Source organism: Aristolochia californica, unplaced genomic scaffold (assembly GCF_029961685.1).
Source record: "Aristolochia californica isolate CCGP_79_NKW_82.1479 unplaced genomic scaffold, dmAriCali1.0.hap1 SCAF_4, whole genome shotgun sequence".
Classification (NCBI taxonomy): domain Eukaryota; kingdom Viridiplantae; phylum Streptophyta; class Magnoliopsida; order Piperales; family Aristolochiaceae; genus Aristolochia; species Aristolochia californica.
The window spans coordinates 12,172,355-12,188,999 of NW_027182103.1; the positions used below are offsets into that span (position 1 = coordinate 12,172,355).

The window sequence follows — 16,645 nt, forward strand, 5'->3', positions numbered from 1 at the left end:
ATAAGAAGCTTCCCCAAGGTCTTTCATAGAAAATGTTTGAAACAACCATGTCTTTATACCTTGGAGTAACTGAATATCATTCCCGGCTAATAAAATATCATCTACGTATAAAGTAAGAAAAGCAATGTGATCTCCCACTATTTTTATATAAACACAGTGATCTTCTGGATTCTGAGTAAAACCATATGCTATAATTGCTTCATTGAACTTGATATTCCATAATCTTGAAGCTTGTTTCAAACCGTAAATAGACTCGTCCAACTTACACACTTTTGCTTCAGTTCCAGGTCTATCAAATCCAGGTGGTTGTTCCATATAAATCTTCTCATCCAAATTTCCATTTAGAAAAGCGTTTTTAACATCCATTTGGAACAACTCATACTCATATTATGCAACCAATGCCAGGAGAGCTCGAATAGACTATATTCTTGCAACAGGAGAGAATGTTTCATCATAATCAATCCCGTATTGTTGAGTAAAGCCCTTGGCAACAAGACGAGCTTTGAATCATTCAAATTTACCTTCAACATTTCTCTTCCTTGTAAAAATCCACTTGCACTTAATGGGCTTAACCGATGTAGGAGGATCAACAAGTTTCCAAACTTCATTTTTATACATAGAGTCCATCTCTTCTTCCATTGTTGACTTCCACTTGTTGGAATCCACATCAAGGAGTGCTTCCTTGTAAGTTACAGGATCAGTAACATCTTCATTCAACCTTGTTCTTTCATAAGTTTCTCCAACATAGGTATAAAAATCTGAAGATGATAGGAGTTGACTAGGTGTTTTTTCTTTAGTCCCTCTTCGAATATCCGTTTGGGTGGAATTCTTTATATTAGAAGGAGATTCAGAAGAAGAAATTTTAACACATTCTTCCAAGTTAGACTTCATACCTAAATCTTCATCACAATCAAATCTATCCTCAATGAATTTTACATGTCTACTTTCATTTTTCTACCTCCAATTTGAAGGTTTTGAAATAATCTAAGGCCTCATTTTTTCTTTGCAGTAAATATACTCTTCCATATCTTGAGAAATCATTTATAAATGTGATAAAATACGAATGACCATTACGAGTATTCACATTCATAGGTCCACATATATCAGAATGAATAATATCCAAAACATGAGAACTTCTTGAGCCTTTGGATGGAAAGGGTATCTTTATCATTCTCCCATATATACAACACTCACAAATAGAAAAATCATTATGTGAAAGATTTTTTCAATAATCCTTGTGTCACAATTCTTGTAATTCTATCCTTGTTTATATGCCCTAGTCATAAATGCCACAAATATAATTCATTTTCTTTAATATCCGAAGAAGTAGAAACATTGAACACCATATTTCCACTAAGTTGCAATTGATATAGACCAGAATTTCGAAAACCTCTCAAAATAACTTTATCATCTTGTAACATAAGAAACTTTCCACTTCCAAAGTAAAATGTAAATCCAAGTTTCTCAAGACAAGATACAGATAATAGACTTCTTCTCATAGAAGGAGCATAAAGACAATCTTTTAAATCAGAAAACTTATTATCAACAAGCTTTAGCCGGTAAGTTCCCACGCCTTCCACAATGGCCTTTTCATCATTTCCCATGTAAATAAAGCTTGTTTTGTCCTCAATCTTTCTTAGCTCCTTGAAGCCTGGTGTTCTCTTGTTGCCCTTCTTGCATGGTTTTCAAAGCCCTACAATACTTCTTTATATGTCCTGGCTTATTACAGAAGAACCAAACACGTTGATTTGCTTTGTTGATTGACCTTTTTGTCCTTGAAGTTTTGAAATCGAAAGTTCTTTCCCTTCTTCTTAAAATTCTTTTTCTTTGGCTTCAAAACTACGTTAGCACTAGGTGAAGGTTTATCTAACTCAATAGTTGGATTGAGTCTTTCGGACTGGTGGTCGATCATATTAACCAAATCAAATATAGTCCAGTTTGTCTTGGACAAAGAATAAAAATCTTGAATATATTTGAGAGATTTGGGTAAATAGTTGATAATGGTGACCACTTTAGTTTCTTCATCCATTGGTCTGCCATGATATTGTAACTCATCAGCCAACCCAAGCATGTCATTTACATGTTTTCTCTCATCAGCATTTTCTTCGCATTTGGCACGAGTGAACTTTTGTCATAAGTTATTGATGTGAGTAGACAACTTTTTTTCATATTTAGCCTCAATCTGGTCGAGAATCTTTTTTGTAGTGGGGACATGAAAATAAGTCATCAAGAGAGTCTCAATTAGAGCCCCAAGAATATGTGACCTAGAAATTTCATTAGCATTATCCCATTCCTTGAATTTTCTAAGGTCCTTCTTATACTGTTTCAAATTATCGGGGTAGTTTATTCAGGAAGGTCTTTGAGGAGGATTATCCACTTTGATAATCTTATCAAACCTATATCCTCGTAGCATTAAGTCAACCCATTGTGATCAGTTCACATAATTAGTCTCATCAAGTACATTTTTCTTTAGGGACTCAACAAAATTATGTCCACTACTGGATATTCCTGTCATCCAGAAAATATTTCAATATTTGGGAGAACATACATAATTATACAATCATTTCAGCCATCTAGTGCTCCCATTTACCCTCTGGGGATTCATGAGAGTTACTAGGCAAATCATTCCACACATGATAAACAACCAACAATATCACAAACCAACAAACAAACAAATAAATTAATTCATACTTACCCTTAGGGGATTCATATGAATTAATTTACAACATACTAATCTAATTAAACAATTCGCATTACCCTTAGGGGATTTTGATAATCGTATAATAATATTTGTATAACTCATAAAACAAATTATACTCAAAATAAACACACATAAAATTAATTTAATCTATACGAAATGCATTACCCTTTGGGGATTTTGCAAATTATATAATTAATTTAATTTTCATATACAAATACATAAATATATAATAAGGCATGCAAAAACACAAATTATAAATACTTCAAATAGCCAAATAAATTCCAAATAACATGGAAATTCTATTCAAAATACAATTCTGGGTAAAAATAAACCCTTAAAACACATTCTAGCTCATTATATTAGCAAAACCCGGTTTGGTTCATGGTTCTGAGTCATTACCAACCCGGACCGCACAAGACTGCACCAGCAGGCCCACGGACAGCAGCCCGCACCAGCAGGCCTGCACAGCTGCCCACACGCAGCAGGCCCGTGCACAATAGGCCAGCACACAGTAGCCCGCACCAGTAGGCCCGCACATCAGCCCATCCATAGCAGCCTGTACGGCCCGCGCATTGGCAGGCCCGCCTACGACGCCAGAACCCAATAAGTCTAAACTAGGCTTATTTCCATTCACAAATAAATAGCCAAAAAATCCAAAATAATATGAAAAAATATAGAAAATTAGAATCTATCTCTATGATACCAGCAGAGGCATTATTCACTTGTATTTGTTAGACTTGATATCTAATAATAATAAAATAAACATCATAGAAATAGATATTAAATCCTCCATAATTCCATTATCATGAAAGTCATACATATATCATAGAATTGAAATAAGAAGAATAAAGAGAGCGTACCTTTCATCTTGAAGAATATAAATAGAACTTGAAGTGCAAAAGATAACCTTTGATAATTCGTTTACAAGTGATAAACTTGCTCCCGTTAAGCTAGACTGGGTGTGCAAATAGCCTTAGCCTCACTTGTAAGACCATGGAGGAATTTATAGATTTCCAAAGGGTGTGACACTAATGACTATTCATAAGGATACATCCCCTTAGGAGAGATACATCCTCTAAGGAGAGATACGTCTCCTAAGGAGAGATACATCCCCTCAAGAGAGATACATCTCCTTATGCCCAAGGGATGTGTCCAGTCAATGCACCCAATGAATCTACCTCTATAGGAGGATGTGTTGGCCATTATTCCCTATTCTAAACATTCAATGACAAAACATCTAGAAGTGACCCCGCGCCTCTAATATCATGGTAATTTTATTTTATAAATAATATATTTGAAACCATAATTCCAACAGAAGTAATGTCTGCTCAGACACTCTTCGACCAGGTGTGGGTTTTCTGGCCTTGCTGATGTTGGGTGTTACTGACCACTCTCTTGAGGATCTGGTTGTGAGGCTACCTGGCCAGCCCAAGGTGAATTTTAGACAGTTTGCTGGTTACCTTACCGTGGATAACGAGGTTGGGAGTAGTCTCTTTGACTACTTCGCAGCAGCATATGAAGATGTAGATACCAAGCTGCTGACACTCTGGTTGAATGGAGATCCAGGTTTTTCATCAATTGGTGGGGGTGCCTTCACAGAGTTGGGTACATTTTTCCCTAGAGGAGATGGCCGGGGGCTTAGAATAAACCCAAAATCATGGAATAAGGCATCAAATCTACAGCCAATGACATCTGAATATACAAGTGGAGATGACTCTACTGCCAATGACATGCCAGTTTTTATGATGAGATGGTATGACAAATTTCCCAAGTTCAATTCCAACGAACAGTTTCTAACAGGAGAAAGCTATGCCGGCCATTATAAACCCCAGTTGGCAGTAGCTCCACTGAACCACAATAAATATTCAACTGGCTTCAATGTCAACATTAGGGGAATAACCATTGGAAACCCACTTCTCAAGCTTGACAGAGATATTCCTGCAACTTATGAATATTGTTGGTCACATGGCATGATTTCGGATGAGATTGGCCTTGTCACAATGAAGGAATGCGAATTTGATGACTATGTCTTCAGCAATTCTCATAACGTCACCACTCAGTGCAACAATGCCATTGCTGAGGCAAATCAGGTGGTTGGTGATTACATAAATTCACATGATGTCTGTGATGGTCCTAACAATGTCTGTGGTTTGCTACCCATCACTTCTGGAGCAAGAGCTGAGATTAAACAAATATGCAACCCAGAAAAGTGTGAGTATTGATGTGGGCATGCCTTATGTAAGGCGTTTCTACCTCAATCGTCCTGCGGTGCAGCAAGCTCTTCATGCAAACAGGACCAACTTACCATATATCTGGTCAATGTGCGGCGGTGTTTTGAACTACAGTGATACAGATGATAACATCAACATCCTTCCATTGCTTACGACCATTATTAAACATGATATACCAGTTCTGGTTTTCCACGGAGGTCAAGATTCTGTTGTCTCTTTATCGGGTTCTCGCACACTAGTTCGTGAGGTAGCTCATGATTTAGACTTCAAGACTACTGTTCCTTGAGGTGCTTGGGTCCACAAAGGACAGGTTGCTGGTTGGGCAATGGAAGATGGGAATTTGCTGACTTTTGCTACTATAAGAGGTGTTGCTCCCATGGTTCCTATGCACAGCCTGCAAGAGCACTACGCATGTTCAGATCATTTGTAAGTGGTAGCAGATTGCCAAAAATGACTCATCTTATTGAGAGGATAATCAAGCAGCCAATCACAAGGCCAGAATAGCATGCTCAGAATGCAGTTCGTCAGGCATACCTACCGTATGTTGTTCAAGCTGTTCAGCAGCAACCTCACGGTCATGCACTGCACCAACAGCCTCATGGCAGACTGCTGGGTCCATCTGCGAAGCATCAGGACCTTCGTACGAACACTCTTAACATGCAACCTGCTGAAATTGTTCGAGGTGGTTCCCCAGCACAACAGAATGCAACGAAGACTGCTGTAAAATTCAAGGGAGGTGTCCCTTTGACCAAGCTCAGGATGCAAAGGCAGGATGTGCTTGGATAAATTTCGTGTCCCATGCTGCTGTTCCCTGTGGTAGATGGAACTCCTATGATAGGTCTGAGCAGCAGCTGACCAGGAGGGCCCTAGTGTTCTGCCACTTGCTATCCAGCGTTTGCCATCGGGCCCAACTAGCCAGCTCAACAACAGGGCAATTTCTGGGAACGACGTCTGCTATGGGAGGAATAGTCAAGGGCAGTGGTACAAGATGGATGACAGTGTGTATCTGAATTGGATGGATAACATCCACCACATATGCTACTTGGGAAGAGGTGGAGACGTTTGGAACGCCTCCCCACCTTCGATCTTGCGGACAAGCTCGCTCTCCAGGAGGGTGTAATGTTATGGACCTAATAGTGAGCCCTGTCAGGCTGAGACACCAGAGCTGAGTCAATTACTCTGACTGAGTTAGTTATGTAGTCATTTAGTTTATTTTCATGTTAAATGCCATGGAGGGGCAAAATTATAATTTTCTCTGGAACCTTGTGGTCATGAGTCCTATTTAAGGGACGACCTGGAATGAAATGGACAAGTCAAATTTCACAAAAAATACAGGATCGACGTTCTTCTCAATGAACTCAAGGATCGGTGTTCTCCTCAATGAACCCAGGGTTCCAAGCTCCCCTTCGAGCTTGAATCATTTCTCATCTTTGTTCTTCCCTGCGAATTGCACTGTGGATCTGGGACCATATCACAGTGGCTACTGTATAAGGATGTTCCATAGGGATAAAGTGTGCATATTTGGAAAAAAAAAAAGGTCGACCACCACCAAAAGAAAACATTTACCCAAAGTTTTAGGGAGCCCCTCAATGAAATCCATAGAAATGTCTGCCCAAACCAGTGTGGGAAGATTGAGTGGTTGTAAGATGCTGGCTGGACTCAAATTATCGGCCTTGTTCCGTTGACACACCAGACACTCAGCCACAAACGTTGCAATTGTGGATTTCATCCCTTCGCAATAAAAATCTCCTCAGATGCGCTGTAAAGTTTTTTGAAGCCCTTCATGAGTGTTGTCATGATAAGATGAGACAGCCAATGCTACCAAGGGAGAAGTGGGAGATAAATAGATACACTATTTATATAGAATAATGTGGTCATGAATGGACCAGTTGGCTGGCTTTGTGCCCTTTGCAATCTGTTGCGACAACTCCCTTAATTCTGGTGTGCGCTGGTTTTCCTCTCTGATGGAATCTAGTAAGAGTGGAGTGGGTTGACTAATGGCGGACAAAAGTAGTTGGTCTTCGGAACGATGGGAGAGGGCATCAGCAGCTTTGTTCAGTGTACCAGCCTTATGTTCCACCTTAAAATCAAACCCCATTAACTTGCTAATCCAATGTTGTTGGGGAGAAGTTTATATGCGTTGATCCAACAGAAACATCAAATGGTAGTGGTATGTGCGGATGAGAAAAAATCTTCCTCATAAATAAGGTCTCCAATGGCGGAAGGCCTTGGCTAGGCCAATGAGTTCACATTCGTAGGCCGGTAACTTATGATAGTGAAGTGCTAGTTGATGACTGAAATAGGCAATAGGGTGCTGAGATTGTTGAAGCACCACCCCAATCCCGCCTCCAGATGCATCACATTTGACCACAAATACATCTTCAAAATCTGGTAACTGTAGTACCGAAGCTGAGGCTAAAGCTTGCTTGAGTCCCTGGAAGGATTTTTCAGTGTTGTCATTCCACTGGAAGGCATTGCGGCGGAGAAGGTTGGATAAAGGAGCAGCTAGTGGCGCATAGTTGTGGATGAACTTTCTGTAATACCCCGCTAAGCCCAAAAATCCTCTCAATACTAAAATATGTCGCCGTTGTGGCCAATGTATAATGGCTTCAATCTTTTGCGGGTCCATTGTTGCCCCTGTGGATGTAATAACGTGACCCAGATATGCCACCTGATTTGTACCAAACGAGCACTTGGAACGTTTTAAGTATAAATGATGCTTCCGAATAAGTTGGAACACAAGACGTAAGTCTCTTAAATGTTGATTCCATGACTTGATGTAGATCAAAATATCATCAAAGTATACTAAAACAAATTTTTGGAAATAGTCATTAAATACATCGTTCATTAATGCCTGAAATTTAGAAGGGACGTTTGATAGACCGAAAGGCATGACGATGAACTCAAAGTGACCATGGTGAGTATGGAATGCGTTATTTTCTATATCCAGAGGGTACATTCTGACTTGTGATACCCCGAGCACAAGTCCAACTTTGTGAAAAAATTTGGCCTATGCAATTCGTTTAATAACTCATCTACAACTGGTATAGGGAACTTGTCCTTAATGGTCTTGGCATTTAAATCATGGTAGTCCACGCAAAACCTCCAAGTATTGTCATGTTTCTTTACCAATAGAACTGGCAAGGAGAAAGGGGACTTACTCGGTCAGATGAGGCCCTGTTCTAACATGATTTGGCATTGACGTTCAATTTCATCCTTTTGGAGGTGAGGGTACCTATGTGGCCTCACAACCACCACTTCGGACCCAGCCTTCAAACTGATCCTATGGTCACAATGTCTCAATGGCGGTAGAGTAATAGGTTCCTGAAAGAGGTCCGTGAAGTGCTCCAACAAGTCGTCTAAAGTGTTGTCCATCGGAGTTTGTTGCTGAAGCCCATGTAAATGTGCTGGCACCTTAGTTTTACGGCCTTGTAATGTAACCTTTTTGTTTCAATTTCAAAGCTCATCATCAATGCTACAAGGTCCCACAAGATTGGCCCCAATGTTTGGAGCCACTTAACACCCAAAACTAAATCGAATCCTGCCAGTGGAATGATAAAAAAATTCCACAAAAAAGTGATTATTATCAATGGTAAGCATGACTGCTTTGCTGACCCCCATAACTAGGAACCTTTTCCCCATTTGCAACAAAAACTGAAGCTACTGGCCACAGTTGAATGGGAAGACGTAAATACTTGGCAGCCATGAAACTCAAAAAATTATGAGTACTCCTTGATTCCAGAAGACTTAAAAGGGGTTGATCGTTGACTAAGGCACAAACTTGCATGGTTGTGGTGAACTGGAGTCCTGTGATTGCGTGCAAGGAAATGGTAGGCTCTTTGACCTTGATCTGCTCCACATCTAAATTTTCTACTTCTTCTTCCTCATCCTCCACTTCTAACCAGAATAGTTTCTTACACTGAAGGCTGAATGAATACTGCTCATCACAATTATAACATAACCCCTTTGATCTACGTTTTTCCATTTCAAACCTGTTTAATTTCTGGATGAATGCGGGAGTGGATGGAGGAGGTTTAGGTGTTGTAGAATTAGTGGTAGCAACATTACTTCTCCACCTCAAGCTTCCATACCCCGTTAGGCAACTTGTTCCCTAGATTAACCTGCTCGACCAAGAGGTCGAGCATTTTGGTATCGTCTTCGAAGGTCCAAATGTCATATGGTGGACCAGTTGGTTGTCTTCTTGCAGCCATGTATAATCTAAATCGGAGACGGTCCTCATGAAAAAAACTTTATCAAACAACCTTTACCCATCACGGAAACACAAACCATAAAAAATAGAATACCATGTGGTGGATACGTATAACACCCGAATCTCCTCATCACATGGCGAAAACATTCCATAGCACTTCAAAAATTCTCTACAACATTCTCAAACATTTCAAAATTAATTAAACTATTTCCACTACGGCATATGCACTAAACAATGAGAAAACACACACATTAAGTCAAATTCATCGAACACCCCTGGTAGAGCCCCATATTACTTCACGGTCACTACGAACTGTACCTCATCAGTGATGGGGGTCGGGTTTCATTGGCTAAAGGACGCCCGTGCAGGCGACTCAGCCTTGTTTGAATTGGACTAAAAAACCCCTACTAAAACCTAAACCATACACCATCAAACCCTAAAGTCAAACCCTATCACCTACTAAACTCTAAACACTAAACACTAATTCCATACCATAATACCCTAAACCCTAGGACCCCCTAAACTCTAAACACTAATTCCATACCATAATACCCTAAACCCTAGGACCCCCTAAACTCTAAACACTAAACACTAATTCCATACCATAATACACTAAACCCTAGACTCCCTCAACCTTAAAAGCACTAAACCCTAAACCCCAAAAACCCTAGAGCTTAAAAACACAAAATCCCCAAAACCTTAAAAACCCTAAACCCTATCACCTACTAAACTCTAAACCCTAAACACTAATTCCCAAACTTAATACCTTAAAAGCCCTAAACCCTAAACCCTACACCCTAATTCCAGACCTTAAACCCAAAAAATCCTAGAGCTTAAAAACACAAAACCCCCAAAACCTTAAAAACCCTAAACCCCCTAAACCATAAAAACCCTAATCCCTAAAATACCCTAAATCCTTAACCATAAACCATAAACCCTAATTATAGGACCCTTAAATACCGAGCGCCAAACCCTAAAAATAATCCCTAACACGAATCAAGAATTTAGACCCTAAACCATAACCCTAAATCCCACAATTATGCATAGATAACCCACAATTAGGCACTGAAAATAAAATTAAATAAAATAAAACACTAATTTAATGAAAAAAATTAGGTTTTAGTCATACCTTCTGAAATTTGGGGAAAACCGAAGCCGAATTGGGAAATCGATGCCTAATCGAAGTAGAAATTAAGCAATCGATGCCCAAATGTCAAAATCGAAGAAAATCAAAATCGAAATGGGGAAATCTAACGAAATCGGAAGGTATTTTGGGGGAAAGGAGAATGGCCAGAGAGAGAAGGGAGTGGGAGGCTGAAAGGGAGAAGAGAGGGAGAAGAGAGAGAAGAAAGGGAGGTCGAGAGGGATAAGAGAGAGAGAGAGAAGCGAGAGAGAAAAATGGAGAGCGAGTCCGAGAGAAGAGAGGGAGGCACGGAGACGAGAGAGGGGGTGCGAGAGAGAGGGCGAGTCCGAGAGAAGACCGAGAGACAGAGGCCGAAGACGAGAATCCGAGAGAAGAGAGGCAGCAACGACAATGGGGGCACAGGGAGACGAGAGAGGGGGTGCAGGAGAGAGGAAGAAGAAAAGGAAAATGACAACACGCGAGAGAGGGGGGAGAGAGGAGAGAGAGAGGAAAAGGAAGCGTCACGCGTCCTTCATCTTCTTTTAAAGTATTCCGCTTCATCCCATGCATCCAGATGAAATGTCATCTACGCTCCACTAACGACTTCAAGTGTTGAAGGGTGTCATGCGGTTCAAGATCATCTCAGACTTCAAGTTGACTTAAACCCCCTAAAATTTGATCTTCATCTTCATCTTCATCTTCATCTTCATTTCATGCATCTACATGAACTTCATCTTCGAAATGGGTGTTAGTGTGGACAAGTTCATGTCCACTAGAAAACAATTTCCAGTGTTAGTGCCCCCAAATGAGGAAAACGCAGAAAATAAGAGAATTACTAACTTTTTAAGTATACTTAATTAAAATATAATACTTAAACATTAAATTAGGTAAAATAAACATTATTACTACAAGAATAACTAATTTAATGTATAGCTAAAATATATTAATGTACTAATTAATTTAATTATTTATTATATTAGTTAAAGATTACTGTTTATTGTACATTAATACAGCAATTACATGAGTCAATTAACTGTGCACATGATTAATCATAAAAAAATAATGTTAAAAATAACATAAATGAATATAATACATTAAGTTATTAATTTATTGATAATTTATGGTATTCTTTAACATAAAAAAGTCATGATTAAACAGGAAAAATCTATCAAATATTAACTTTAACACACTATATATTTTACATATTATTAATTAAAAATATTTTTCCATTAAATTTAAAAACATTGATTTTATTAATTATAAAAATGAGTTAATTAAACCAAGTGCTTGAGTTAAAAATATTTTAATTACCACTATTAAATCACTAATACAATAGAGTAAATAAAAAAGTATTATATTAATAACATAAGATGGATTTTTTACATGGTATTAATTAATAATATATTTTGAAAAAATTAAAAATAATTAATTAATCAAATGCATACTTTAATTATATTTTATTTTCCAGAGACTTAAATATGAAGCTTAATATAGTAATAAAATTTTAAAAAAATCGGAATGGGAGAAATGGGGGAAATCGAACGAAATAGGAAGGTATTTTGGGGGAAAAGAGAATAGCGAGAGAGAGAAGGGAGTGGGAGGCTGAAAGGGAGAAGAGAGGGAGAAGAGAGAGAAGAAAGGGAGGCCGAGAGGGATAAGAGAGAGGGAGAAGCGAGAGAGAAAAATGGAGAGCGAGTCCAAGAGAAGAGAGGGAGGCACAGAGACGAGAGAGGGGGTGTGGGAGAGAGGGCAAGTCCAAGAGAAGACCGAGAGACGGAGGCTAGAGAAGAGAGGGAGCAGAGACAAAGGCCATAGAGGAGAGTCTGAGAGAAGAGAGGGACCAGAGACGTCGGGGGCACTGGGAGACGAGAGAGGGGGTGAGGGAGAGAGGGAGAAAAATGAAAATGAGAAGAGAGAGAGAGAGAAGAGGGTGCGGGGAAAGAGAGGGGAAAAAAATAAACGTCGAGGGTTCGAACCCCCTCGCGTTTCCTTCATCCGGATGATTGGTAAAAGGGGTCGGATACCAGATTCCATTATTTATAACGTGGAGATAATGTTCCAATTTATCTCCAGCATCCAGATGTCATGAAGTCTAGCGCTCCAGTAACGACGTAAACTGATGAACGGCGTAATGCGGCTGATCTTCATCATACCCTTCAAGTTGACTAACACCCCCAAATTAAAACAATAATTACGTGTGAAAAGAAAAAAATATTAAAAATTAATAAAAAAGTAAAAAATAACATAAGCTAATATTTTTGACGGAGTATTAAGTTCCTTCGTCATGGAATCCCAATCGCAAATATTTTTTATATTTTTTACAGGGACAAATAAATAAATAATGGTATGGGGCCACCTCTCCTTCAATAATAATGTCTCATCAAAAGAGACACAATAGCAGCAGCTGGAATAAGCTTGGGCCAATATAACATGAACCAAAATAATCCTTATAAAATGACCCATGAAATAATCCAATGCACGTATTTTTACTAAAAAATATGCTGACCAAAGAATAATATGTCAATTCTATAAAATAATAATCCAGCGAAAGAAAAATTTACCGAGTCATGTCGAGTCAAATAGTAGACCAATATATCTGAGTCACGACAGAAATATGTATAAGCTTTGGTCTAGACACCTATACCGAGGCAAAAAATAAGTTGCCCGAGTCAGGTAGACCCGGACCCGAGTTGACCCAGACCAAGTTGGCATGGGTTGACTCGGTAGGACATATGGGAGCATCCTCGGGTTGTAGGGAACTCGGTCCGGTCCAGGTTGGAGCAGGCCCTCAACCCGAATTTAATATGTTTCCTAACACAGGAAACATTAAATTTGGCAGCGGTTATCTTCATCCCCGTGGCAACAAAACGTTGAGTTTTCACTTTCTGATTCTCTCGTAAACAAGAAGATAAAGGAAAAATAGATCACCACAAAATAAAAAATTTAGATTTGATGTATGGAAAAAATTAAAAGAATAACAAATATAAGTAAAGAAAATTTATTCACACTCCACAAATGAACACAAAAGTTTTGCTGTCCAAGTTTGGAAAATTTCACTAGTTCAACCCTAATGGCTTGGAATTTGATAAGAAAGAGATTTCTAAGTGATCCTAACATGTTTTAAATATGGATATCCATGCTTGCAACATGTTAAAGATGTGAATGCCCTATGGATCAAAACCTTTCAAAGTGAAAAAAAATGCTAATTAAATTCTCAAATGAATGTGCGGTGAGATATTTACCCGAGGAAAACAAGCCATTATTTTGCACATTTTAAAAAACTGACCTAACAATCACAGATGATTTGTAAACTGATTTATCGGTCAAACATGTGTAACGGGCTATGTTTTTGCAAGAAATGACATATGGATTGGAAGTCATCACTCAGTTAAAAATCCCCCGCCTCCCCCTTTTCCCTATCATTGCAAAACCTAATATATAAAAACTAAAAGAGTTTGCAATTCCTAAAAGCTACAGAGACTTTTTGGAAATATCTCTCTCTACATTTGTGCATTTCCATTCCATTTTAGATGTACATTTTTTTCTTAAATCAAAATTTTGAGTTTTCACTTTCCGATTCTCTTGTAAACAAAAAGTTATAGGAAAAATAGTTCAGAACAAAATGAAAATTTTAGAGTGTATGTATGGAAAATATTAACAAATGTAAGTAAAGAAAATTTATTCACACACCACAAATGAACACAAAATTTTTGTTGTCCAAAGCTTGAAAATTCCACTAGTTCAACCCTAATGGCTTGGAATTTGATAAGAAAGAGATTTCTAACTGATCCTAACATGTTATAAATATGGATATGTATGCTTGAAACATGTTAAAGATGCAAATGCCCTATGGATCCAAACCTTTTAAAGCGACCAACAAATGCTCATTAAATTCTCAAGTGAACGTGCGGTGGGATATTTACCAGAGTCAAACAAACCATTATTTTGCCCATTTACAAAAAGCTGACTTATCAATCACAGATATTTTTAAATTGATTTATGGGTCAATCATGCGTAACAGGTTATGTTTTTGTAAGAAATGACTTATAGATTGGGAAACCTAATATATTAAAACTAAAAGTGTTTGCAATCCCTAAAAGTTACATAAATTTTTTATGGAATTATCACTCTCAACATTTATGCATTTCCATTCAATTTTTTAAGTACACCTTTTTCTTAAATCAAAGCTTTGAGTTTTCACTTTTCGATTCTCTCGTAAACATGAAGATAACGGCAAAATAGATCATAAAAAATGAAAATTATAGAGTTTATGTATGGAAAAAATTAAAAACAATAACAAATGTGAGTAAAGAAAATTTATTCACACACCAAAATTTAACTCAAAAGTTTTGTTGTCCAAGTTTGGGAAAATACACTAATTCAACCACAATGGCTTGGAATTTGATAAGAAAGAGATTTCTAACTGATCCTAACATGTTTTAAATATGGATATGCATGCTTGAAACATGTTAAAGATGCAAATTCCCTATGGATCCAAACCTTTTAAAGCGAACAACAAATGCACATTAAATTCTCAAGTGAACGTGCAGTGAGATATTTAGCCGAGTAAAACAAGCCATTATTTTTCCCAACTACAAAAAGCTGACCAAACAATCACAGATGATTTGTAAAATGATTTATCGGTCAATCATGCGTAACGGACTAAGTTTTTGTAAGAAATGACGTATGGATTGGGATTCAACACACAGTTAAAAATGCCCCGCCTCCCTCTTTTCCCGATCATTGTAAAACCTAATATATAAAAACTAAAAGAGTTTGCAATCCCTAAAAGTTAAAGAAACTTCTTTGAATTATCTCTCTCTTCATTTGTGCATGTCCGTTCCATTTTACAAGTACAATTTTTTCTTAAATATAAACTTTGAGTTTTCAATTTCCGATTCTCTTGTAAATAAGAAGATATAGGCAAAATAGGTCACTACAAAATGAAAATTTTAGAGTTTACGTAAGGAAAAAATAAAAAATGTAACAAATGTAAGTAAAGAACATTTATTCACACACCACATATGAACACAAAAGTTTTGTTGTCCAAGTTTTGGAAATTCCACTAGTTCAATCCTAATGGCTTGGAATTTGATAAGAAAGAGATTTCTAACTGATCCCAACATGTTTTAAATATGGATATGCTTGCTTGAAACATGTTAAAAATGCAAATGCCCTATGGATCCAAACATTTTAAAGAGACCAACAAATGCTCATTAAATTCTCAAGTGAACGTGTGGTGGGATTTTTACTCGAGTAAAACAAGCCATTATTTTGCCCATTTACAAAAAGCTGACTTATCAATCACAGATGATTTGTAAAGTGATTTATCGATCAATCATGCGTAACGGGCTACGTTTTTGTAAGAAATGACTTATGGATTGGGATTAACACTCAGTTAAAAATCCCCGCCTCCCCCCTTTTCCATTCATTGCGAAACCTAATATATAAAAACTTAAAGTGTTTGCAATCCCTAAAAGTTACTGAATATTTTTTGGAATTATCTCTTTCTATATTTGTGCATTTCCATTACAATTTTTATGTACACTTTTTTCTTAAATCAAAACTTTGAGTTTTCACTTTCTGATTCTCTCGTAAACAAGAAGATAAAGGCAAAATAGCTCACAACAAAATGAAAATTTTAGAGTTTATGTATGGAAAAAATTAAAAACAATAACAAATGTAAGTAAAGAAAATTTATTCACACGCCACAATGAACTCAAATTTGCTGTCCATGTTTTGGAAATTATGCTAGTTCAACCCAAATGGCTTGGAATTTGATAAGAAAGAGATTTTTAAGTGATCCTAACATGTTTTAAATATGGATATGCATGCTTGAAACATGTTAAAGATGCAAATGCCCTATGGATCCAAACCTTTTAAAGGAACAACAAATGCTCATTAAATTCTCAAGCGAACGTGTGGTGGGATATTTACTAGAGTCAAACAGGCCATTATTTTGCCCATTTACAAAAAGCTGACCTAACAATCATAGATGATTTTTAAAGTGATTTATTGGTCAATCATGCGTAACGGACTATGTTTTTGTAAGAAATGACTTATGGATTGGGAGTCAACACTCAGTTCAAAATCCCCCGCCTTCCCTTTTTCCCCAACATTGCAAAAATTATTACATAAAAACTAAAAGAGTTTGCAATCCCTAAAAGTTACAAAGACTTTTTTGAATTATCTCTCTCTACATTTGTGCATTTCCATTCAATTTTAGATCTCTTTTTCTTTTTTAAATCAAAACTTGGAGTTTTCACTCTCTGATTCTCTAGCAAACAAGAAGATAAAGGCAAAATAGATCACAACAAAATGAAAATTTTAGAGTTTATGGATGGAAAAAATTAAAAAAAATATAAAATGTGAGTAAAAAA

The 16,645-nt window shown here is 37.4% G+C and overlaps 1 protein-coding gene and 1 pseudogene across 1 annotated transcript; both read left to right on the forward strand.

Moving 5' to 3' along the window:
• The first annotated feature begins 3,847 nt into the window (after window positions 1-3,847).
• LOC137963106 (serine carboxypeptidase-like 42) lies at window positions 3,848-5,436 on the forward strand (annotated as a pseudogene).
• A 6,513-nt stretch (window positions 5,437-11,949) lies between these two features.
• On the forward strand, window positions 11,950-12,354 carry LOC137963107 (uncharacterized). The gene has a single exon (XM_068810286.1). The coding sequence runs from the start codon at window positions 11,950-11,952 to the stop codon at window positions 12,352-12,354; it is 405 nt and encodes a 134-aa protein (XP_068666387.1).
• The last annotated feature ends 4,291 nt before the right edge of the window (window positions 12,355-16,645 follow it).

Coding starts and splice junctions, on each gene's coding strand:
- LOC137963107 (XM_068810286.1), top strand. CDS start 11,950: ATGGAGAGCGAGTCCAAGAGAAGAGAGGGAGGCACAGAGACGAGAGAG.